Source organism: Erythranthe guttata, chromosome 9 (assembly GCF_056151865.1).
Source record: "Erythranthe guttata isolate IM_541 chromosome 9, IM_541, whole genome shotgun sequence".
Classification (NCBI taxonomy): domain Eukaryota; kingdom Viridiplantae; phylum Streptophyta; class Magnoliopsida; order Lamiales; family Phrymaceae; genus Erythranthe; species Erythranthe guttata.
Window position 1 is genome coordinate 12,941,359 of NC_142541.1, and position 23,462 is coordinate 12,964,820.

Below are 23,462 nucleotides of genomic sequence, written 5' to 3' on the forward strand. Positions count from 1 at the left end.
TGTGATTCGTAATTATTGGAAGCATGCTTAATATGTTATAGTATGGTATAAATATCACAATGATTGTTTGTTGGTATATGGTGTAGCAAATTATTTTATCATTAGCGATGATAAATGTGTGATTGTATATTGTTAAAGGATTATAATATCTTGCTGGTTTATTCCATGTTTCGAGGATTTGATATGAAATTGTATTATGAATGTTTTATCATAATATTTAGAATACAGTGCACTAAGAAGCTTATGAATAAATATGCACTGTAGAATGAGGGGTGAATATATTTGATGATGAATGTGAAATTGTTTATGTTTCTTACTGAACGTGATTGTAGCCATATTAATAGAATTTTCTTTCTTGGTTGAATTTGTATTGCATGAATTGTTAGAAAATTTTGCAATAACTTGGTCATTTCATTTTAAGATGATCTAATGCACTGCTGATACTTGATAGCATTATGGATCTATTTAGTTAGTTCATGATTACTTACCGGAATAATTTCAGAATCAGTTCGTGGAATTTATATGAGATTGTACATGCTATATATTATTTATATTATTTAGCACATATATGTATTTGACAATTTGCAAAGTCTTAATTGCATGAAGATTTTGGTCCATCTCTAATGGAGAATTCTATTCGATTGATCCATCTGCCATATGTAATTTTGTGATATGAAAACGGTAAGAAATATTCCGTTCGTCGTTATGTTTTATCGTATGTAATCCATGAATGTGTATGAACATGTGGTGTATGAATTATTAGACCAGAAGTTCTAATATGTGCAAAATGTTAATGAAACTATTTTATGGATGTTATATCCCTTAAAACAATAATACTCCTTATTGTAATTGATTTGAGATAAAACACATAAGCAAACTCAAGTTTACCCAACCTAATGTATTTGGTGAAAGTTTTGTTGGTTGGAGAATGGATGTTAAGATCCATACGCTTAGTGAGCAATTGAGAATGGTTGTTTTCGAGGATAATTTATTAGGTCAAGCCCAGAAGGTTGTGATTATGTTTCTGATTACGAGATAATTAGATGAAGTCCTTCGTCTGGACTATTCATCAAACGAGGGTCCCCATAAAGAATGGGAAACCCTGGCTAGTTGTCTTGATTACCAAAAGACAATACACTTGCCGGAAGTAAGGAACAAGTGAATTCATAAACGATTTGTATATGAATTTTAAAATCTCAATAGAGCTCAAAAATCAGAACATACACATATGTTTTATAGATGGTGGAGCTAAGAATCGGTCGCGCACCTGAAGTGCGAGGAACGTTGGGGCTGAGGATGCAAATAATAATGCACCAGCATACATTGAGTTGACAGAGGTAAATATTTTCAATGTATAGCCCGTCACTCAGCTTCCATACTTCGGCACATCTGACCAAATAACCCATATTGGGATATGATTGAACTGTTGATTTCATGCATTATGTTTATTTTATTACTCGGGTTTATTAGTTTATTGAATTTCAATCATCTTACTTCATATGCTCATGTTATGAACTATATTCGTATTTTGATTATGTTTAGTTTATGCTCTGGATCATATATTTATGTCACTGTATGTTCTAAGTTAATTATTATGTTATTCAGTGGTGTTTGCTTGATGAATTTATTTAGTACCTGAAGTACTGAATATATGTAATTAAATTTATATAGCTCTCTAGACATGACATGTGGGGATAAATGTCTGGCAGATAGTGCGACAACACATACTATCTTAAGAGATACGTCGTACTTTATTAATTTCATGTCTAGTAGTAGCAAAGACCTCTTTGATAACTAAATGAGGCCGATGTAGTTTTGATAGATGGTTATGGTAATGTCCACATTATGTTATTTTATGGCACAATATTGCCCATTGAAGTAGCTCAATTTTTCTCCACGTTCCAGTAGAACGTTATTAAACTTTAAAGATAATTGAGCTAATGGTTATTTTGTTGAAACCATTGAAGACAAGAAATCGAGTATATGTGCATCATCTCTAATGTGTACGGCCAGAAGCGTACATTGGAAAAATTAGAGGAATTTTCGACACGGTTATGTAGAACCACAATTTGTATGCCAGAAGCATAAGTTGCCGATTGCTCGAAATTAAGTAATTTGATTATATGTCAGCATAGGCACATACATGTAATGATTCAATCCCTTTCTTGGAAGTAATCCAAGAAGATATAGGTGAAATATGTATCACCATGTATAACTTAAATTTAGAACCTAAGACAGACGATCTCTTACCCGCTCAAACTGCGGACTGTCACTTTGATGAGATTGTCTTCCCGCCGTTAGGGGGAGGAAAGAACGTCTACACTAACGTTCCTGAAGAACGGCGTGAAGTCGTGTGAGACGACCCCATCGTGTCTCATCAAGATCCCCTACTTCAGAGAATTGATATATAGATTAATAGATCATCCACACTAATGTTCCTGAAGAACGACATGAAGTCCTGTGGGACGACTACTAAATTTGCAAAGAATGTCAACACTAATGTTCCTGAAGAACAGCATGAAGTCGTGTATGGCGAATAATGCCAGACTCATTCTATGGTTTGAAAAAGTGACGAGATCTCAAATAAGCCTGCAAGGATAGATGTCCTAGAAGGACAATTGCGGGTAGGCCATCAATCCATACTAACTAGTCTTGCCCCCCTTCATAGGAGAAGGGGAGCGCAATGGGACCAAATGATTCTCACCCCCGGAAGTGGATGAATGCCCAACAATCGAATCCGGTTAGCACTAGTACAAATGGGATCCCACCTGATCCATCTCATAAAATAATTCCGGACTATGGATTCGTCCTGCAGACGAAGTCGGGGGACGCCTCGACATTAATATCCATTCCCGTGAATAGTAAAAACTCGGTTAGTTATTCATGCATGAACGAGATGTGGTATTGGGATGAAATGATCATCGATGATAAACTTTCCTACACAGTAGCTACTGGATGTTTTAACGAGTGATGATATAAAACCTCGATCAATTGATAAGTGTAAACAAAGGGATGATGGCCGAAATGAAAACAAAATCAATCCAAGCTGAATTTGATTCCTTGATAAAATGAATAGTGTAGAGACCAGTAGTTCCTACAACTCCTTGAATTTCACCCATGAGATATAAGTGAGTACTCACAAAGAAAAGAAATGAGATTGGGAGCCAAAAAGCTCATCTCATACCTCAAACGAGATTGGGAGCCATTAAACTCATCTCATAGCTCAATGAATGAAATGAGACTGGGAACCAGAAGATTCATCTCATAGCTCAAGGAATAAAATGAGATTGGGAACAGAAGATTCATCTCATAAACGAGATTGGGAGCCAGGAGACTCATCTCATAGCTTAAACGAGATTGGGAGCCAGGAGACTCATCTCATAGCTGAAGGAATGAAATGAGATTGGGAACCAGAAGATTCATCTCATAGATCAAACGAGATTGCGAGCCAGGAAACTCACCTCATAGCTCAATTAAGGAAATGAGATTGGGAAACAGAAGATTCATCTCATAGCTTAAACGAGATTGGGAGCCAGAAGATTCATCTCATAGCTCGAACGAGATTGTGAGCCAGAAGACTCATCTCATAAGTACAATGATTTATGAGCAAATGAGATTGAGAGCTCGAAGACTCATCTCATAGTTCAAAGATTTCCTCAGCAACCTGAGATTGATTTTAAAGAGGTATACTCTCTCATGATGAATGTTATTAAATACATGGTCAACAAGTATCTTACGGGGATCACGATACAAATATTTATATGAAAGTCCCTGAATGACTATGTTTTCCCAAGACAATTAGTTCCAGACCACGGAACATAAACTCAGTTAGGCTGAGAAGTTCACTTTAATTATGACTTGAAATATTCCGGAAAAATATAGGATAATTGCCTAAGTGAACAATTGCTCGGAAGAGAATAGATGAACAATAATTGGTTTTGATTGTTCATATTACTAAAATTTATATTAAGGACATGAACTTGATTTGGACTACTGAAGAAGTCATGTAAGAAAAACTCAATTGTTGAAAATTTGAGTTCAAGATCAAAGATCTATAGAAGACTAATTTGTTGTCTCTAACGACTTGAAATTTATCATGTCAATTCGATTTTTGTCCCATCCAGAAGATTTTATGGATAAAGAGAAATTATCGAGTAATACCTATGGGAGTTCCACAGTGGAATAGGACCAATGATTCATTATGTCCCATGGAGGAGGATGAGGAAGTGTTAGCACGAGAAGTGCCATATCTAAATGCAATATATGCATTATTGTACTTAACTCCCTGTACTCGATATGATTGTGTTTTCCGGTAAGTTTGTTAAATAGATTTAGCTCACCTCACATACGATGTATGCATCACTGAATGATGCAAAGCTTGTGATTCATATTGGCATTGACCAGAAGTCATACCAACACAAAGCTTGTTCCCAAAATCTATTGTTTTGTATTCAAAATATCGTTATGTCTTGGATATTGTAAAGTGTAAATTAGTGGTCACTTAGTCGAATCATGCAAAAGTTTTTTCTTTACGAGGTAGTGCGTGAATATGCACATGGCCTGAAGCCATGATTAGGCATGTTCGAGATTCCTGTGAATTGGTTAACAAGAAGATCCTACGAGATTGTATTTGGCTATAATGCAACATGCATTGAGCAAAAGAAGATGAGCTTCATTAAATGTGACAAATCCAAGAACATAGTTATGAGGTTTTCTTCAATCAACAACAATAAGAGCTCAAACAATAATGATCCAGCAGATCATGATTTAAGTTAACTACGCAAACTTATTTACTAAGTCTTCGCCTAAAGTCACTTTGAAAAACCATGTTAAGGCTATTGACTTGCGTAGATTATACGAACTCGCTCCCTTGTAGACATCAGGGGGAGTTAACTTGAGGGGGAGTATCCTGTAGATACTCAGTATCCAAAAGATACCCGGGGTGCCCTGTTGTACACTTTTTTCCTTCATGCGAGATTTATTTTTCCCACGGGGTTTTCGTTACTCGACAAGGTTTTAATGAGGCAACATTTGTTGATTGAAAAGATTGTGCGTTGTACTCTTTTCCCTGACCGATGTTGTTTTTTCCCAATGGGTTTTATGACTCGGAAGGTTTTAACGAGGCAACACAAAAAGCACAATAGTGGTTTGATAGGAACCCAAGGGGGAGTGTTGTAAATAATATGGAATGTGTGGTTTCCTAACTTAACCACTTTGAGGGTCTTCTCAACCTCCCACTAATGTAAACTTCACACATCTTAGTCCCTTGATGTGTGTAGGAAATAACTTCCATGGAACTTCCATTTGTAACTCCTCCTTGTAACTTCCGGTGGCTTACACCTATATTAATGAGAAAAACTCCCTCCCCATGGAGACCCACAATTTTCTCTCTACGGATTGTTGTTCTTTGCATTCTCTCTTTCTCTCATTTTCTTGTTATTTACATTCTTATGTATTTCCACAAACACAAACCAAAGAGCTAGATAAATAGGCCATTTTACAACAGAAAATATGTTTTGATTTTTTGTTTTTCTCCAATTCTTTCAACTTCCAAAACCAAACCAAGTATTACCCCGCAATTTATGCTTTGTTGTGTTTATATTAATTGTTGATGCGAAAGACTTGCGTAGTATTTGTATTTCGTAAGAATCTTTTATTATATTATGATCTTATTAGTTTTAAATTTTTGTTATTTATTGAGTAATTAGAATTATATAATAACATATGAATGATAGGATAGAATTATGTTTAAATATTCTTTTATATATATTTTGAGTATTTACAAATAATATTTAGAAATATATTATACTAAATTTAAAAACCGATATATTTCCGATTTATCTCCGATAAATCACTTCCGCGCCGATTTATCGTGTGGCGGTCCCTAACCGCCACGTACCCGATAACCGCCTTTTAGAACCTTGAGCAATACCACAATTTGTATTCTCTCAATTACTTCAACTATTCGCTCGTCTGACTTGAGCGTTGGAGGAATTTCCGTCGGATCAACCCCCGAACTAGTTCACGTGTTCTCTGTTCGCAGGTATCTCAGGTTCATCTAGCTCGTGAACCAGTGATCCATTTTGCTCTACCAGCTCATTATATCTCAATTACTTAAGGTGATCTAATACCTAACATCATCAAGTATGTATTTTATAATTTATGTGAATAGAAAGTAGAATTTTCGAATTCTGTTTTTTTTTATCCAATAATTTCTAGTTTTGGAATAAGTTTTTTGTCATACCAATGTACAAAATTTATACATTTTCTTTGTCCATCTATTATAATTTATATTAAATTTTCACCTCCAAAAATATATTTTATTAGAAAGCACTAGTTCCAATTCAATTCGTCTGATTTTCGTTCCTCGAATCATTTCACAATGTATTTTTTTCACGGGGAACTCTACTTGCAATCGCATTTGAGCCGCTCAAGGAACTCTATCTACAATTAGGGGTGGGAACGAGCCGAGCTCGGCTCTTTTGGCCAGCTCGAGCTCGAGCTCGAGCCCATGTTGTCTAGCTCGAGCTCGAGCTCGAGCTCATCGAGCCAATTTTTTTTGGCTCGAGCTCGAGCTCGAGCTTATTTAATTTTTTTTTATTTTTTTTATTTTTATTTAATTTTTATTTAATTTTTATTTTTTTTTATTAAAATCATTTTTTTATTAAAAATTATTCATAGGAAAATAAAAAAAAAATTATAAAATAAATAATGAACTCTAGTTATATATATTTTTTATTTTTTCTATTATTATTATTATATTTTATATTATTATGAATTATTTAAGTAATATAGATTTGTTTCTATTTAAATACTAGATATATTTATTATTATAGACTATTTACTATTTAGTTAATAATAATAATAATAATAAAAAGAAGAAGAAGAAGAAGAAGAATATATATATATATATATATATATATATATATATATATATATATATATATATATATATATATATATATATAAAGAAAAAAAAAAAAAAAAGAGAAGGCAGCTCGCGAGCCGGCTCGCGAGCTGCCGAACAACTAATTTTAGGCTCGAGCTCGAGCTCGAAAAACCCGAGCTCGAGTTCGAGCTTTTTTCGAGCCGGCTCGTCGAGTTCGCGAGCCGGCTCGGCTCGTTTACCACCCCTATCTACAATCACATTTTGTCTTCTCCTAGACACTCTTCTACAGTCTCTTTAAATCCCTCTGTCGAGGTGCTACATTTTTTCCCTTTTTTTTTTACTTAAGAGAACTGATTTCTTTCTTTTCTTGATGTTGATTTTCATTCGTTTTCTTGCATTTTTGTTCTATAGAAAAATGATTTTTTTACTTGGTGAATTGTATGTTGAATGGTTGGAACTACCTCTAATTCCTAAAAAAGTTGACAATCAGCTATGGTGATTTTCATTTATTTTTTACCTCCAATAATAAAACAAACATATTATGGGTCATAGTTTTGCATAATATTCTAAATATCAATGTTTTATTTCTTAAAAAATGGTGTCCTGATTTTCTTCTCCATAAACAGCAGCTGAAAATCAGCAAAATGTGTCCTGCTGAAATGGTTAAGGTGTTGCGGTTTGAAATCAATCTCTTGCATGAAATTTATATTAGCAAATAAAGGCGGATATGTATTGATTTTAATAGTTTTCTTGGTCCTAACTTTTTTTATTTGTTAGTAGATTCTGTAAAACAAATGAGGCTTAGAAAAAAAAAATTACATTAGTTTTTAAGAACAAACGAAACTTTGAACAAATTACTTTTACGTTTAACAGCCCTCGTATGAACAAGTGTAAAATAAACAAAGATTATGGTTACATTAAAACTAGATTCTGGAAAATCGCCCATTTTTTTAACACAAAGTACGACACTAGTTTCGAACTACTTATTTTTTCGCCTTTTTTTCTTCTAAGCACAACCTCGTAGCAAAAATAGCAGCAATATAAAGCAAAACACCGCAACAATATAGAGTAATATTGCAGGAATATAGAGCAAAATCCAAAGAAAAAGTCTTCTAAGTTGTTCGATGTTAGTTTCTGAGAAAGGAGTGAGAAAGTAGGGAAAGATAGAGAAGGGATGGGAGAGAGAGAGGCGGTACTTTTGATCGACTTGATTGAGAAGGTGGAAATATAGCTTGCAACGTACAATACTAGGGGTATTTTGGTCCGATCATTAATGTTAAAATGCCTGATTGACTGTTAGCAAAATGGGAAATATATCTTGTCCTTATTTGAAAGGAAATTATTATAGAGGGGGTACAACAAATTGCCCCTTTTCTTTTCATACCCTTGTGAATAAACTGTTGATTCAATAACCAACAAATTATGGGTAAATTACAAACACCCCCTAAGGTATGGTCAATTTACAAAACAAAAACCCTCTTGTTTGGATAATTACATCTATCCCCTCAACTATGATTTTTTCTTATATCTTCACCATTATGGTGTCAAATTCAACATAATCATCTAGATTTAGTGGAATATGCTCTAGTTTGTACTCGTTTTGTGGAAAAATACAGTTTCTGATGCACCACAATCTGATATATACAAGCCAAAAAACACATATTATGATATTCTTGCTTCAAAATGTAGAGTTTGAATGGGATAAAACGGGTACAAAAGTGATAATATTCCATACAATCTCGAAGATTCCACGAAATTTGAGGAGTTGAGGGGTGGTTGTAATTATCCAAACAAGAGGGGTGTTTTTGTAATTTGACCATACCTCAGGGGGTATTTGTAATTTACCCATAAATTATGAAAATTGACCAATTTTAATTGTGAACTACCAAAAAGAATTCACATTTCAGATCCGAAATCCAGATTCGAACCCGACCCGTTCCCCGAAACACTCCCATACAGTCTCCAACAAACACACTTTGAGCTCCATTTTGCATTCCACCCCTTTCCAATTCAATCCTTCCTCTGCAACACTAATCCAACCAAAAAAAAGGGCAAAAATGGCAGCACTCGCCCGATTATCCAGAAGACTGTTGCCCCGAACCCTCACCGCCCGTGCTTTCTCAGCAGAAGCAGTCCAATTGGCGGAGAACCCATCGCCGCCGCCGCCAGCTCCGATCATAAAGGAATCGGCAGATCGAGTGAAATGGGACTACAGGGGCCAGAGAAAGATCATACCTTTGGGACAGTGGGCCCCCAAGATCGCCGTCGATGCTTACGTGGCGCCCAACGTCGTGTTGGCCGGCCAGGTGGTCGTCTGGGACAGCGCCTCCGTTTGGAACGGCGCCGTTTTGAGGGGCGACCTGAACAAAATTAGCGTTGGGTTCTGCTCTAACGTACAGGAACGGTGCGTAATTCACGCCGCTTGGTCTTCTCCTACAGGTCAGGTTTTTTTTTTTTTTTTTTTTTTATGATGTTGTACCTTGGCCATTGATGGTTGCACATCTGGTTTTACATTGTGGTATAATAGATGCTGATAATATTATTCCAGATTGCCAACGATTTTCCTTTCCTTCTGTCTTTCTCCCCCTTTTTTTCAATTTAGGGTTTACATGCTTATTTGGGTTTTATTTCCCTTACCTTTTGAATTGTTAGGACATTAAGAAAAAATGAGAAGAACAAATGGATTTAAGTTTCTCGGGTATGGTTCAAAATGTGAAATGCCTGTGGTGTATATGTAATCGTGCCGAAGTATAGGGTTTAAAATTGGAGTGCTGATATATCGAGCTTAGTCGTTCTTTTCAATAAGCTTCGTTCTTGTTAATAATCTTGAACATCAAATTTCCTGTCATTTTTGCCTTCGCTAGCAGCTAGGGTAGTTTTCAGTTTTCAGCCCTTAGTCACGACGTGATTACAGATCGGTTTGTATATATAAACACACGAGGAAACATGCTTAGGCATCTAAGTGCATGGCATAAGCTCCAAGGCCTGCGTTATCTTCATCTATTGAAATGTATATGAGACGATTAAGAGCAGCAGAGCGTGGAGTAGTTTAAAGAAGAAAATATCTGTAGTTCTAGCCTTGTAAAATAGTAGTAGCCATCTCTTTAGCTTTCCAAACCTTAAGATAGTTTTTCGTTGGACTTTTAGATCAACTTTAAATGAAAACTACGAAACTATTTTTGCAATAGAAATGAAGGTGAAGTATCAATCCTGTGAGAAGAGAAGATGAATTATAATGAGAAAAGAACAAAGACCGATGGTTTTTCTTTTTTTTTTTTTTTTGAGGTGTTTGATTAATGGCGGTTTTCCAGTGTGGTTATGGCCTTGGTTGTGTAACGTAGTGATCAAATGGACCATATGAATTGATGCACCAAGCATAAGGGCAGCTTTCATTTCTGGCCCTGTGGTACTTGAACTCTGCATGACTTTAAACAATTTGGCATACAGTCGACAATACAGGAATACTCCCCCTTGAGCAATAGGTAAATCGGCCCCTGGCTTGTTAAGCTTCAAGTGAAAACCTTTTTAAATCCCTTTTCAAAAATATCAGCCGACTTTTCAACTGTAGCAGAAACAGAAGTTATAAATGGGTTTCCAGGAAAACATGCTCAAAAGAAATGTGAAGGTTGAACCTTAATGTTCTACGGTGTAGAAAATTTCTCCAAAACATACTTCCATTGGAATGACTTTCTAACAAATTTCAGGCTTTTAGATCGTCTTGACTCGGAGAAAGTCAGTGAACTATGGTCTATGAATAGTAATTAATCCATAATATGTGAGGAAGAAGAAGATACATAGTTAAGCACGTTGGGTGTTCAACAGTGTTTGAAAGGCATTTTCCTTGTGTGGCGAAGGCAGGGTGTGGCTTCAGTCACTGCTAGGGGATAATATGATTGCGACTATGCCAATTCTTTAGCGTATATGAGTGAGCTTTTGGGTCGCATTCTCAGTTAAGCTACAAAAATGTTTCTTCTTGGACTTTGGATACAAGTTTCATATAAGCTAAAAAGTTAAAGGTGTTACACTAATTTAAATAGAACATTAGAAACAAAATAGATCAGAACTGGTAAAAATGTTTGCTAACCTCGTGAATCTTCTTCTGGTTCTTCTGAACATTTTCGATATCTGTTTTAATTATCAAATCTCTGATGGCCATTTTCACTCCTTTGTGGATTTTGTCCTCTCAATGTTAGTCTTGCGACAGGTTACTTGGTATTTCTTATATATTTTCAGAGAACTTATGCCCGATATTTAGGACTTATTTTTTCTTCTTTGATTAACTTCTAATCTTTTTTTCGTTTTTCATCCTCTAAAGGAAATACACATGTTATTGTGTGCCAAGAGCAATAGCTGCATATGTTTCTTCTTTAAGTTACTCCGTGCTTTTTCTATCTGAATATTGTATTCCTTCTTTATTTGAATTTTTTTAAAAGTGGATTTTGTAAAGTTGCCAAATGGTGACCTGTCTTATGAGCCTTGGAACCTAAGCCGCCTCAAGAAACATAAAATGACGTGCCTTGTGCCTTCACTTTTAAAACACTATCTATATCCAAATTATGTTGTATTGTGCACCTTATCTGTAGGAGTTACTAATGAATGTGACCATGTTATAAATTTGGCACTGATGGGTCACCTTATCATGCCATCAGTAGTACACTTCACTTCTAATAAGCAATAGCATATATATTTTCTTATTTAAAACTATCAAGATATAAATTCGAGGCAATCTGGTTGTGCTGTTGTAGTCGAGAGAGCAATATCCTGTGGATATTTTAGTTTTGGCATTGTGAGACGGAAGGCACAAGTGTTCGTCTGTTCGATATGAAGGCTTATTTTCTTACGAAATAAAATATGATTGTGCTAGACTGCTAGTTGTATCAGACTCTTTAGTGATGCAGGGACAAACCTGCAGTTTAGTGTTGGTTATTTTCGAGGGCAAAATAATGTTGATGTCTACCTTTTCCGAATTTTCTGACAATTTATCTTTGTAAGAATCTGCCACTGTAGATGTTTATTTTCTCTATATTTTTTCCGTTGTGGCTATAAAAATCAATCATGGATTAATTTTTTTCTAACCTGAACTCATTGATTTAAAACCTATGATTGAATATAGGCTTCAAATAACCATAACAATTATTATATACACCATATTGGCCTATTATTATGCTGCATTGTTTCTGAAAGTATATCTATCTAATATTGAACTATGTTAGTGTATTCCGTTTCATATGTTTAATTTCTTTTTTCTGTTGACAAAAACATTTATGGTAAATACCACATGAGTTGCTCCTGCTTAAATAAATTGCATGTTTGACAGGGCTGCCAGCTGAAACACTAATTGAAAGGTACGTGACAATTGGTGCATACAGTCTGTTGAGATCGTGCACGATCGAGCCCGAGTGCATAATTGGGCAGCACTCGATTCTCATGGAGGGTTCTTTGGTCGAAAAACATTCTATCCTCGAAGCAGGTACTGTGGTTCCTCCAGGTAGGAGAATACCAACCGGTGAGCTTTGGGCTGGAAATCCCGCAAAATTTGTCAGGACTTTGACTCACGAGGAGACACTCGAGATACCTAAACTTGCAGTTGCTATAAACGATCTGAGCGGAAGCTACTTCTCTGAGTATTTACCTTATTCGACTGTGTATTTGGAAGTTGAGAAGATGAAAGCAGCCTTGGGGATTTCTATCTGAAGTTTTCAATACTCGTAGTTCGATGAACTGATATGTTTTTTTTTTTTCCTTGAAAAGAAATAAGCAAAACCGTAAGACTGATGCAAAAGCCCCCATCGACTCGGTTTTGTGTGTAGTCCGGTTTGTTTGTGATGCAAATTGAATGGGATGTGAAATGCTTTTTTGGAGTTCTTTGTTCTTTGTAATTCTTGAATTTATATGGTCTCCTTATTAAGGAAGATATGTAAGTTGTATTACTTTAAACATCCTCCGTTTTCTCCGTGATTTTTAGGCTGCAGTTGGGTCAATTCATGGTTGCGGTTATTTTTTTCGTACTTGGGAGTTGCGATGATTATGTTATGAGGATGATCAATTTTTCCATATTTTCTTAAGAGTAATTCCAGCCAAAGAGGTCTCATTTGCTAAGACCCTATAGATCCTCTTTGGTTTGAAAATTTTACACGAACCCTTCTCGAGTTTTTATTTGGCCCAAAAATTCGAATAAACCTAGTAGATGATTTTTTTATCTTCTCTAGAACTTTATTTACACTACTCTCTCCTGAACTCAATTGCAGCCTAATGTTTTTAATCTTTAGATTTGAGTGAAAATCGGAACATAGAACAGTGATTCGTACATTTCATAACTTACAAGTTTCTTCACCTAGTTGCCGTTGGTGATTAGCAAAAGCGAGGAATATAGACTTTTACTAAGAAAGACCAATTTGAAGATTCTTTTGACATGTTAGCTTTAAAGAGTATATTCTGAAAGAAACAAAAAGAAAATTTGCTTTTCCAAACACGAACGATCATATTACGAGCCAAAGAAAAACTGATAATCCATTTTCGAAGGGGTTTATCAAAGGCTATCCAAGTATTAGACCCGAATGAAACCTCGAAAAGAGTTTCGATAATTTTTCCAATTTCCGGAAAGGTCTAATCCGTAAGTAGACATCCTAAGAAATATGTATAAATCACAAGAAGACATTAACAAACCCATGTTCTCTATCTACTCTACTAATTTACAGGACATTGCTAATGTATAAGCTTCGTTACAGTTGCAACAGATTAAACGTCAAAAACCTTAAAAAAAAAAAAAATTGCCAACTTTTTCATCTGCACTAAAACCATCTTACGACCACCTGATAAAGTCTACCGTTCTCGTGGTGGAGGAAAGTACGACATAACTAGGTAAACAGCACCAAAAACATGTTGATTGCAATGGATAAAGCTGTGTTCTTCATCGTCTGGTTCGTACAAGCCCAAATTCCCACGAGCAATTTCTCCAGCACAATAAGCTCCCCCAAAAGTAACCCCAGGAAAGTTGTTTAGGAACGTGGAGCTATCTATACGAGGTTGTCCAAAAAAGGGGTCACCTCTGCCACAGCAAGAAAATATGATGCCACCGAAGACTTTTACCTTGTCTGAATAACCAAAACCACCGCTTGCGTGATTGTTTCTCCTCTCACAATCTAACTTCAGATGCCTGAGCTTATCAGAAACTTCATTGCTGGAGGATAGAGCAGCTTTTGAGTCGGAGATGTAGAAACGGAAGGGGTCTCCAGTTTTAATACCGGGATAGTTGACAAATAGGTATTCTTCATCTCCTCTAAATAGAAGGGAAAAAAAAGGGTTATTCATTCTCTGTACAGTTGAAAAGACGAATAAGCGAAGAGGAAAGTCGAGATTCTTCACACGAAATTAGTATGTCATGAATGAAGCATGCATATTGTTTCACGCGAATCAAAGATATATGTGTAGAGAAAATCAACACCACTTGCCATCATCAAAATTGTGACATTTATATGCAATATATGCTTTTGAATTGGCTCGATGATTTATCTATCTTCCTATTAGACTTTTTATCATACTTTTTATTTTGTTTCTCGACCAAGATTATACTTTCAGAAGATACTAAAGTGAATCCAAATAGGTGAGTTAGATCTCGATTATGGAACCCATTGAACTAACCCGATTCCAAGTTGGTACATTCATGAGATACTTGAAAATTGTAATAATTCACAGTAAAAAATCACGAAAGGAAATTTGTAAATAAAGAGTAAAGCAGAATAAAATACGACTTGTTTATTACCCCAGAACTTCATGGAATTCGTGAAATTGCATCCGTCTTACTTTTTCAGTCCCAACGGAGCATTTTCTTCTTTTCGTTACTCCAACATAGAAAGCGGGATATAGAATACGATCTCCAAGCTGTCACATAAATCCTTATTAGTTGAACCAGTAAATGAAGAAAATATGCAAAATTTGGATGTCAAACTGCTTTCTTTTAGGGCATAAAGCAGTTAATATAGAAGCAATATTATATTATTAATTTATTATTACGTCACCTCGGCAACATAGCTGGACGGTAGTTTCGACAGTCTACTTCCATTTATATAATATTTAATAGGATTACATGCAAAAATTATCGTTGAGGTTTTACCTATTTACAAAAAAAGAAAAACAAAATCGAGCTACATTTGTAAGTTACAAATACCCTCTAGTAAGACTTAATTAAAAAAATTACATTTGAGGTTAAACCTATTTACCAAGAAAAACATTAAGCCAAGTTTGTAAATTACTAATACCCTCTTCATATTTGTTTCCATTCTGCAACTTTTTTCATTTAAGGAATTGGTTAATTGTCCAGCAACAAGTACAAGCAGTAGATCCTATTCGATCAAAGAAATCGAAGAAATAAGAAAACAAAGCATAAAATAATTGGAAACAATAGTTGCACCTTTTGATGGGTGTGTTAGTGAAGTAAAAACAAACGGACCCCGAGGAAGGTTTTTGTCATGTACACCTCAATGGAGTAATTTGTAGTTTCGAAAGTTAACTGGGTTTTTTGGTAATTAGACCAAACATCAAAGGTAGTTTTGTTAGTTCCTCTTCCTCCTCAACAATCATGGATGAATAGTAAAAGTAAAACGAAAACCTCTATTGACTGCTTAAGAGTGAGAGTTGATTGTTTCAAACTATTCCAGATAATAAGTAAACTACAAGATGGTTTATTATAGCTTCTATGCTAAATTTCACCTACAACACAAATTATGATAACCAGTTTCTTGTCTAAATTTACATACTAAGGAAAACTATGACAAACAACTAATACGTACCTTCTTTATTATATTCAAACAGTTGTCTGCTCGAAGTAACAATTATAAAGTTAGGTTCAGATGATGGATATACCTGATCGTAAATTTCCTCTAAAATAGATTCACCATCGAGATGCTGACGTGCTGTTTCTCTCGATGCAGTTAGCCATGTCGAACTTTTATTATGTTTAACAGAATTTGCCTTGTATGTAGGACCAATTGGTGATACGCCAGTTGATAACATGACATGAAATTTAGTTTCCCCAATACCTACGTAATAAATATTCATCTTCGAAATTTGTTAACTCCATAAATAAAGAAAATAAATAAACAAATACAAGACCATTTTGGTGTCCACTAATCCACCAACATGTACAACAGTTTGGTATTAATCTCAAATCTATGACGTTTGAAGTTAAAAAAAATATATGCCGAGAAAACCAATATGAAAGATGACCTACCTAAAGGCTTGTTCATATCCCTTGTCAATACTAAGGCAACTGCAGCACAAGTGGAACCAGGCGACATTGTAATATTTTCTCCGATATTCCTTCCATATAAGAATTGACTATCTGCATCACCCACAATGAAAGTATCTTCGGGAAAGGCATACTCTAAGGAAAACAAACGAGTGTCAAGAGAAAAATTACGGGTAAATTATGGGTCTGTATCAAGAGAAAAATTAATATAATGTGTGTGCAAGAACAATATGTAGACATAGTTTACTTACCAATTGTTTGAAGAACAGGTTTGATGTTTGTTTTCCGGCCCTAGCACATCATTCAGTTCAAAAAATAAGAAGCAAGTCTAAAACCCTCTACCAACAATGGACAGAGTAAGAAACACCCAATGAACCATTAAACCAACCAAATAATAACAAGAGAGTAGCTTTTTCTAAAACGAAACTTGAAGAGAACTGCAATATACAGGACGGGCGATTCCTAAATATAGGAATAAATCCAAGGAACTTGACTCAGATGTATAATATGACAAAAGCACCATGATATTTGTTGTAACGAAAAAACGTAAAAAATAAATGAACAAGAAAAATTATAAGATCATCCAACTCACAGCAAATAGTATAATTCCGGCAGGAGATGCAGAATCTGAAACAGTTGACGCCGCTTCTCTGATATCCGTAACAAATTTGTCAACAAGAAGGCCTTGAGGTCCCTGATATTTCCATAGCCACAAGTCAAGATTTCAAAATTATAGAGCAAAGCTATATTCTAATTGATCAATAGCACAGAGTGAAATTACTTTTATAACCTCTACAATCTGAAACACAAAAAAATCCTTCATAAAATGTCCCAGAAGGCTATGTAAATCACGTCTACCTTGTGTTGGAATAAAGGAATTACATGGGCCTTAAGCCCTGGCAAAAATCCAACTGTCAATATAATGCCGCGCTGCACATGCTGATCTGGTAATACAGCAGTATCATCTTCCACAGTTACTTCCCATTGTACCTAGACAATAATACAGACAAATCACATACGCAAACTTCGAAAAAAGATTCATTTACCTCACAGTATAACACCAAGGTGAATAAATCAATATCTTAATAACCGTTTTTCACAGTGTTAAAGCAAGGAACAAGCACCACAGCATAAAGTAACAACTTTATGGGTCAATAAAATTACTTCCTAGATGTTCATGACTGTGAAAGAAAATTTACTGAGAATCAACATAAGACTGGGATATTACCTCTACAAACTGATCTGTATGTACATCCCTGCCAATGATTCCCTCGGACACATTGATAATTATAGGAATCCCAGAACCCAATTTTCCTTCAATCTGCAAAATATTATCATCTTCTTTAACCATTTAGTTATAAAAAAAAAGTACTTTATACACTCATATAAATCTATTACATGTACGAGGAAAGTGGGGAATCATACCAGTTGCAGAGTTTCTTCCAAGAGAAAGAAGGGACCAACTGAGACCAAAGCAAAATGAGGGCGTATTGGTTCCAATAAAACCTTGTCCACAACCTCGTTCACAGCATTCTATCACCATAGCGGAAAATTAAAATATTCTTTGAGATAGCCAAGAAAAATTAGGAAAGACGAAAGAGAGAAACAGATGAGTTTAATTCCTTCCATATAATTGCATCTAATGTCTGTGCACATAACTACTATTTTCAAGAAACAACATTTCCTTCTCATCATATTTACTGTTGTTTTTACACGCCATAGAAATGATAATAACCCAAGCTAAGATATAACATGGAGGTGTTGAAACAACAGTAGTTACATTTGGCATGAATAACGGACAAAATTCACAAATTCTATCAAATTGTAAAATTAGGTGTTAATGTTGTAAGTTTCAAAAAAAATATTTAACACAGAGAGAGAGAGAGAGAGAGAGAGAGAGAGAGAGAGAGAGAGAGAGAGAGAGAGAGAGAGAGAGAGAGAGAGAGAGAGAGAGAGAGAGAGAGAGAGAGAGAGAGAGAGAGAGAGAGAGAGAGAGAGAGAGAGAGAGAGATTCCAGAAACCTAATTCCCAGCATGCAAAATGAATTCAACTCTAGTAACTTAAATCGGAAAATTCATGGGAAAAAGCAAATTCAATTCCTTTGGTCCATCAATCAAACTACAATTTCACCAACTAAACATGCAATCAATAACTCAACACCATCCAAAAAATCCCCTTTACAGAAAATGAATAACAAAGGGGCAAAAATTAATACCACAAACAATCAGCAATGGCGCAAATTGGTTAAACTAGTAAAAATCAGGAGAGAAATAGAGAAGAATTGGGATTTCCTTTCTCAACTCAAAAAAAAAAATTTGAAAAGGGGAAAAAAGGTAGCAGCAAACCTCAAGTAAAGGGTTAAAAGAGACGGCGGAGGAGAGTTTAGGAGAAGACAAAACGCGATTACAGATAGAGTTCCATGAGCGGCTAACACACGCCGCCGATGCGAATGATTTCGCCGGCAGCCGATTGAGAATGTTTTGAATAAGATCTTCTCCTAAATCGTCGATTCTAACACTAATACTTTGGCATTCAGTTAGGGCTTTCGCCATTTTCTTCGCCGAACGAAGGGGCTGCTGTTCTTCCATTGCCTCTTGCAATTTTGCTGCTTACTTTTTCTGAAATAACCAAAATTGGGTATATTACGGACACCCCCTTAAAGTAAGGTCAAATTACTAAAAAACCCCTCTTGTTTGGGTAATTACGACTACCCCTTTAACTATATATTGTCTTATACATCCACTTTTATAGTGTCAAATTTATCTACTGATCGAGGAGTTTTTCTTAAGACATTACATAGTGAGGCGATGATCGTAATTACCCAAATAAGAAGATTTTTTTATAATTCGACCTTACTCATGGGGTTGGCGATAATTGGCCCCACAAAAATAAAACAATTTAAGATAATAAATAAGAAAATTAAAGTATTTTGAATTGTATTTTTTTGGTTAAAATAATTTAGGATATTTGATATTTGATTCTTTATTTTATTTTTTTGGGTTTTCTTAGGGAGATAATATAAGTATAAATTACAACTATCCCCTTAGATTAAGTGTAATTGTAGTTTTCCTAAATAAATAAATAAAAAAGTGTAATTGAAGTTAAAAAAAAAATTTGATAACCAAAGTTAAATATGTCGAAAACGCAGTAAATGATAATTCATTTCTTGGGTAAATTACACCAACCTTCTCCTGAATAACTTTATTTACAACTAGGTCCCTCAAAATTGAGAAATTATTCAAACCTCCTTTAAAGTTTAATTATATAAGACAAAAATGATTATATGCATAAGGTCAAATTACGAAGAAAAAAAAACCCTCATGTTTGAATAATTGTAATCACCCCTCGACTATGAATCTTCTTACATGTCTACCATTGAATTGTTAAACTTAGTTGAATCTTCTAGATTATATGGAATATTCTCCAATTTGTACTCGCCGTTTTATCTCATTCCAGCTCCACATTTAAAAACAAGATGATCATAACAATTAACATATGTATATTGGCTTGTAAATATCAGATTGTGGTACATCTGAAACTGTCTTTTTGAACAAAACGAGCACAAAGTAGAAAACATTTCACGGAATCGAGATGTTGAATTTGACACCACAAGGGTGACTTGTAAGAAGATTCATAGTTGAGAGGGTTGTTGTAATTATCCAAACATGAGGGTTTTTTTCGTAATTTGACCTTACCTCAGGGGTGATCGTAATTTACCTGCAAAAATTAATCACAAGAAGAAAATATTTCAAAAGGGAGAGTAGAAAGAAACTGCACATTCATAATAGTTGTACTTTATAGCAAAAAAGCCCACATTGTTCAGAAAGAATTTACAAGAGGCCATCCATCATCACTAATCTTGAAGCTTCACTACACGTGAACCTGAACAATCTTTAACACCACTTGATAAAATCCTACTACTTTTCTGTATTGGACTACGGTACGACATAACCAGGTAAACCGCGCTGTAAGAATGAACATTGCAGTGTAAAGAGTTGTCTTCTTCATTAGATAGGTTATACGAATAGCCGAAAAGAAAAGGTTGCTCATTCTCTGGACAATTTACAAAGACGAATAAGGCAAGAGATTTTCGCCTCATCAAGAAAGAGAGTTTGTAAGTAAATGAGTCGAGCAGAACAAAATAGAACTTACTTCAAAACTTTATGGAGCTCGTGAAATTGCATCTCTCTTACTCTTTCCGTTCCATCTGCGATTCTTCTACTTTTCGTTACTCTAACATAGAGAGGCGCAACAGAAAATTGAATAATTTCGCCAACCTGTCTCAACTATCCTTGTTAGAGATGAACCAGTAAAAGAATAAATTATGATTAAAATTCCGAATGTCAATTATAGATACCTGATTGCGTAAATCATCTAGAATAGCATAACCCCCAAGATGCTGAGGAACTGTTTCTCTGGTTGCAGTGAGCATATCATTCAGTTCATATATAAGAAACAACTTGAACAAAGAAACCTACTAAAATATGTAACAAGTGTCTAAAACCCTTAAAAATAACCAAAATTTTCAGAATGCACACCTAAAGAGTACTTTTTTCGTTTTTTTTTTTTTTTTGGGACAACAGTGGACAAAGTAATAAACACTCAACAAACTTTTAATCCAACCAAATAGCAACAAGAGAGTAGTTTTTGCTAAACCGATTATTGAAGGGAACCACAATTTCCAAAACTAAGAAAGAGTCCACGGAACTCAACTCAGAAGATAATAAGACATAAGCACAATAAAATTTGTCAGAGGAAAAGGGAGATTAAAAATAAACAAGAAAAAAATACAAGAAAATTCAACTCACAGCAAAGAGAATGATTCCGACACGAGATGAAGAATGTGAATCAAATGATGCAGCTTCGATATCAATTTCCAAGCCTTGAGGTCCCTTATATTTCCAAGCCACAAGTCAATATCTAAAATACAATATTCAACTATTGATTGATCAATCGCACAGAGCAAAAGTTACTTCTATCAATCGGTACAATCTTGAATCTACACTAAAAAAAGTCATTCGTTAAAGTTGATGGAGAGGATGCAGTTTATCCACTATATTCCATTCAGACATTGAAATGAAATCCAATTTCCACAGGAGACTATGTAAATCACGTTTACCTCACGTCGGAATAAAGGAGCTAAATGGACCATCAGTCCTGGCAAAAATCCAACTGTCAGAATAATGCCACGTGTCACTTTACGCTCAGTCCATTGTACCTAGACAAATAGTTCAGATCCTTCAGATAAGTATTCGCAAAACTCGGAAAAAGGAACCATCCAATATCTTAACAACCACTTTTCACCTCTATAAACTTATCTGTGAGCGCATATCTTAACAACCATACAAATAGTTCTCATGGTTGTTTACGAAATTATTTCCTTCTTATCGTATTACCTGCTATTATACACCATATCTAAGACATAAAATTCCACAGCCACAAATATCACTTGCTTATAAGTTATATAATTCATATAAAATCGGGTAGAAGAAAAAAAAAATTCATGAGAAAAGCAAATTCAATTTCGTTGGTTAACCAATCAACCTACAATTCACCAAGTAATTAAAATCCCTTTTTCTGTAGACCAAAAATGCAAGAGAAACAAATGAAAATCAAATACAAGAAAAGAAAGAAATCGGTTCTCTAAACTCGAAAAACATAAAAGGGGGGAAAAAGGGTAGCAACTCGAGGAAGGCATTAAGAGAGACGGCGGAGGAGAGTTTAGGGGAAGACAAAATGCAATTGCAGATAGCGTTCCATGAGCGGAAAACACGCGCCGCCGAAGCGAATGATTTTGCCGGCAGTCGACTGAGATCGAATGCTATGTATAAGATCATCTTCTAAACCGTCGATTGTTAGGGTTTCGCCCACGGATTCCTCCATTTCGGCCGGACTTGTGTAAAAACTCACGGAAAATCACGAATGCTTGAAACCCTAACGCTAACCCTAATCCCAATCTGGAACTGAGAAGTATAGACAGAGAGAAATACGAGAAGGAGGAAGAAGAAGAAGATGTTGAGGAGAGAGAAAGGGAAAAATATAACTGATTTCTGCTTTGAATAATTGAATTTTGTTTTCCCGGCTTCAGAGTATTCACTAACTCGTAGTTAATGACGCTACGTGTCGAGCCGTCATTGGCTCAAAGCTAAATTTATTTTTAAGAGAAGTAAAACAAAAGGTTATATTTATGAAGAGTTAAAAAAAAAAAAAAAATTCAAAAACTTCTGCAAACACGAAATCAGTAATACTACTGTTGTCACTAGTGATTCTTTGTAACTATATAAAGGAGGATTTTTTATACTTGCATAAAATTACACTTGCCAAAACCTACAAAATTATTATGAATTTCAAAGTTTTCTTGAAATTTGCTTAAAAACTCTTATATGAGCACATTAGAAAGAGGAACTCTTGGTCTGAGTGTACAAATTTGGTCTTAGGATTTTTCGTTTTTTTATCGATTATAGGATGAACTTTCGGGTACACTGAATTTTTTTAGGGGTTCTTTAATCAAATGAACTTAGATGGTTAAGGATACAATTTTACGTAAAAATGAGGTGTATTTTTTGTGGATTATTAACGATTTTTAGTGCTCTTTCAAATTAGGGATTTTTGTCGATTTTCGTGTTTTCAGTTTTCTGTTTTGGGGGATTTTAGTATGAAAAGCTTTGGCAATGTTTGGAACCGTTTTGGATCTTATTTTGATTTCATTTTGAGGAAATATGTTTTGGGGGAATAATTTGAGAATGAAAGTAATGTTTGTTTGTATTTTGGAAGGAGACAAAATACACTGTAGAAGTCAAATCATGTTTAAAGGTGTTAGAAAAAGATATTTTTGAAGAAGAAAATTGAAAGGTGAAGTGATGTTTATTTGTTTTTTAGTGAAGACATTTTTTACTGTAGCAGTCACATCATGTCTGGAGGAGAGAGAAACTTTTGAAATTGTTTTGAGAAAATGATTTGAAAAGTGTAATAAATCCCATTTTGTTTTGGGGAAACAGTGAGAACAAAATAAAAACGGTTCCAAACATTGCCTTTGTTTTTCTAATTCTTTCAAATTAGGGCTTTCTTTTAATTTTAGGATTTCTTTTAAATTTAAGGAGTTTTCAGTTTTCTTTTTGTGGGTTTTGCGTATATGAGTTCGATTTTTTTATTTTTTATGCATACAAAAAGAATAGAAAACATGGTTGAAAAAAGAGAAAAATGATTGAATAAAGTGAAAAAGAAGACTGAAAAGAGTGAAAAATATGGTGTGAAACGGCCAAAACTAAGCAACATTAATATAGACGTTTTTGGGGTATTTTCGTCAAAAACATAAATAGCCAATAG

At 34.9% G+C, this 23,462-nt stretch overlaps 2 protein-coding genes across 2 annotated transcripts; one reads left to right on the forward strand and one right to left on the reverse strand.

The window, feature by feature from the left end:
• The first annotated feature begins 8,771 nt into the window (after positions 1-8,771).
• LOC105974103 (gamma carbonic anhydrase-like 1, mitochondrial) lies at positions 8,772-12,826 on the forward strand. Its single transcript, XM_012999165.2, has 2 exons — positions 8,772-9,328; positions 12,207-12,826. Exons 1-2 carry the CDS (start codon positions 8,947-8,949, stop codon positions 12,581-12,583), a joined length of 759 nt encoding a protein of 252 aa, XP_012854619.1. The 5' UTR covers positions 8,772-8,946; the 3' UTR covers positions 12,584-12,826.
• A 610-nt stretch (positions 12,827-13,436) lies between these two features.
• On the reverse strand, positions 13,437-18,761 carry LOC105974126 (F-box/LRR protein). Its single transcript, XM_012999193.2, has 10 exons — positions 18,482-18,761; positions 17,562-17,669; positions 17,365-17,457; positions 16,995-17,126; positions 16,729-16,830; positions 16,388-16,427; positions 16,119-16,271; positions 15,752-15,927; positions 14,652-14,770; positions 13,437-14,168 (listed from the first exon to the last, which is right to left on the reverse strand). Exons 1-10 carry the CDS (start codon positions 18,722-18,724, stop codon positions 13,712-13,714), a joined length of 1,623 nt encoding a protein of 540 aa, XP_012854647.1. The 5' UTR covers positions 18,725-18,761; the 3' UTR covers positions 13,437-13,711.
• Between the last annotated feature and the right edge of the window lie 4,701 nt (positions 18,762-23,462).

Bases quoted from the DNA above. Each gene is read 5' to 3' on its own strand.
- LOC105974103 (XM_012999165.2), top strand. From the start codon at position 8,947: ATGGCAGCACTCGCCCGATTATCCAGAAGACTGTTGCCCCGAACCCTC. The intron at 9,329-12,206 runs GTCAGGTTTTTT...CATGTTTGACAG, and splicing joins CGCTTGGTCTTCTCCTACAG to GGCTGCCAGCTGAAACACTA.
- LOC105974126 (XM_012999193.2), bottom strand. From the start codon at position 18,724: ATGGAAGAACAGCAGCCCCTTCGTTCGGCGAAGAAAATGGCGAAAGCC. The intron at 17,670-18,481 runs GTTTGCTGCTAC...CTATGGTGATAG, and splicing joins CTTTTAACCCTTTACTTGAG to AATGCTGTGAACGAGGTTGT. The intron at 16,272-16,387 runs GTAAGTAAACTA...TGTTTTCCTTAG, and splicing joins ACCTGTTCTTCAAACAATTG to AGTATGCCTTTCCCGAAGAT.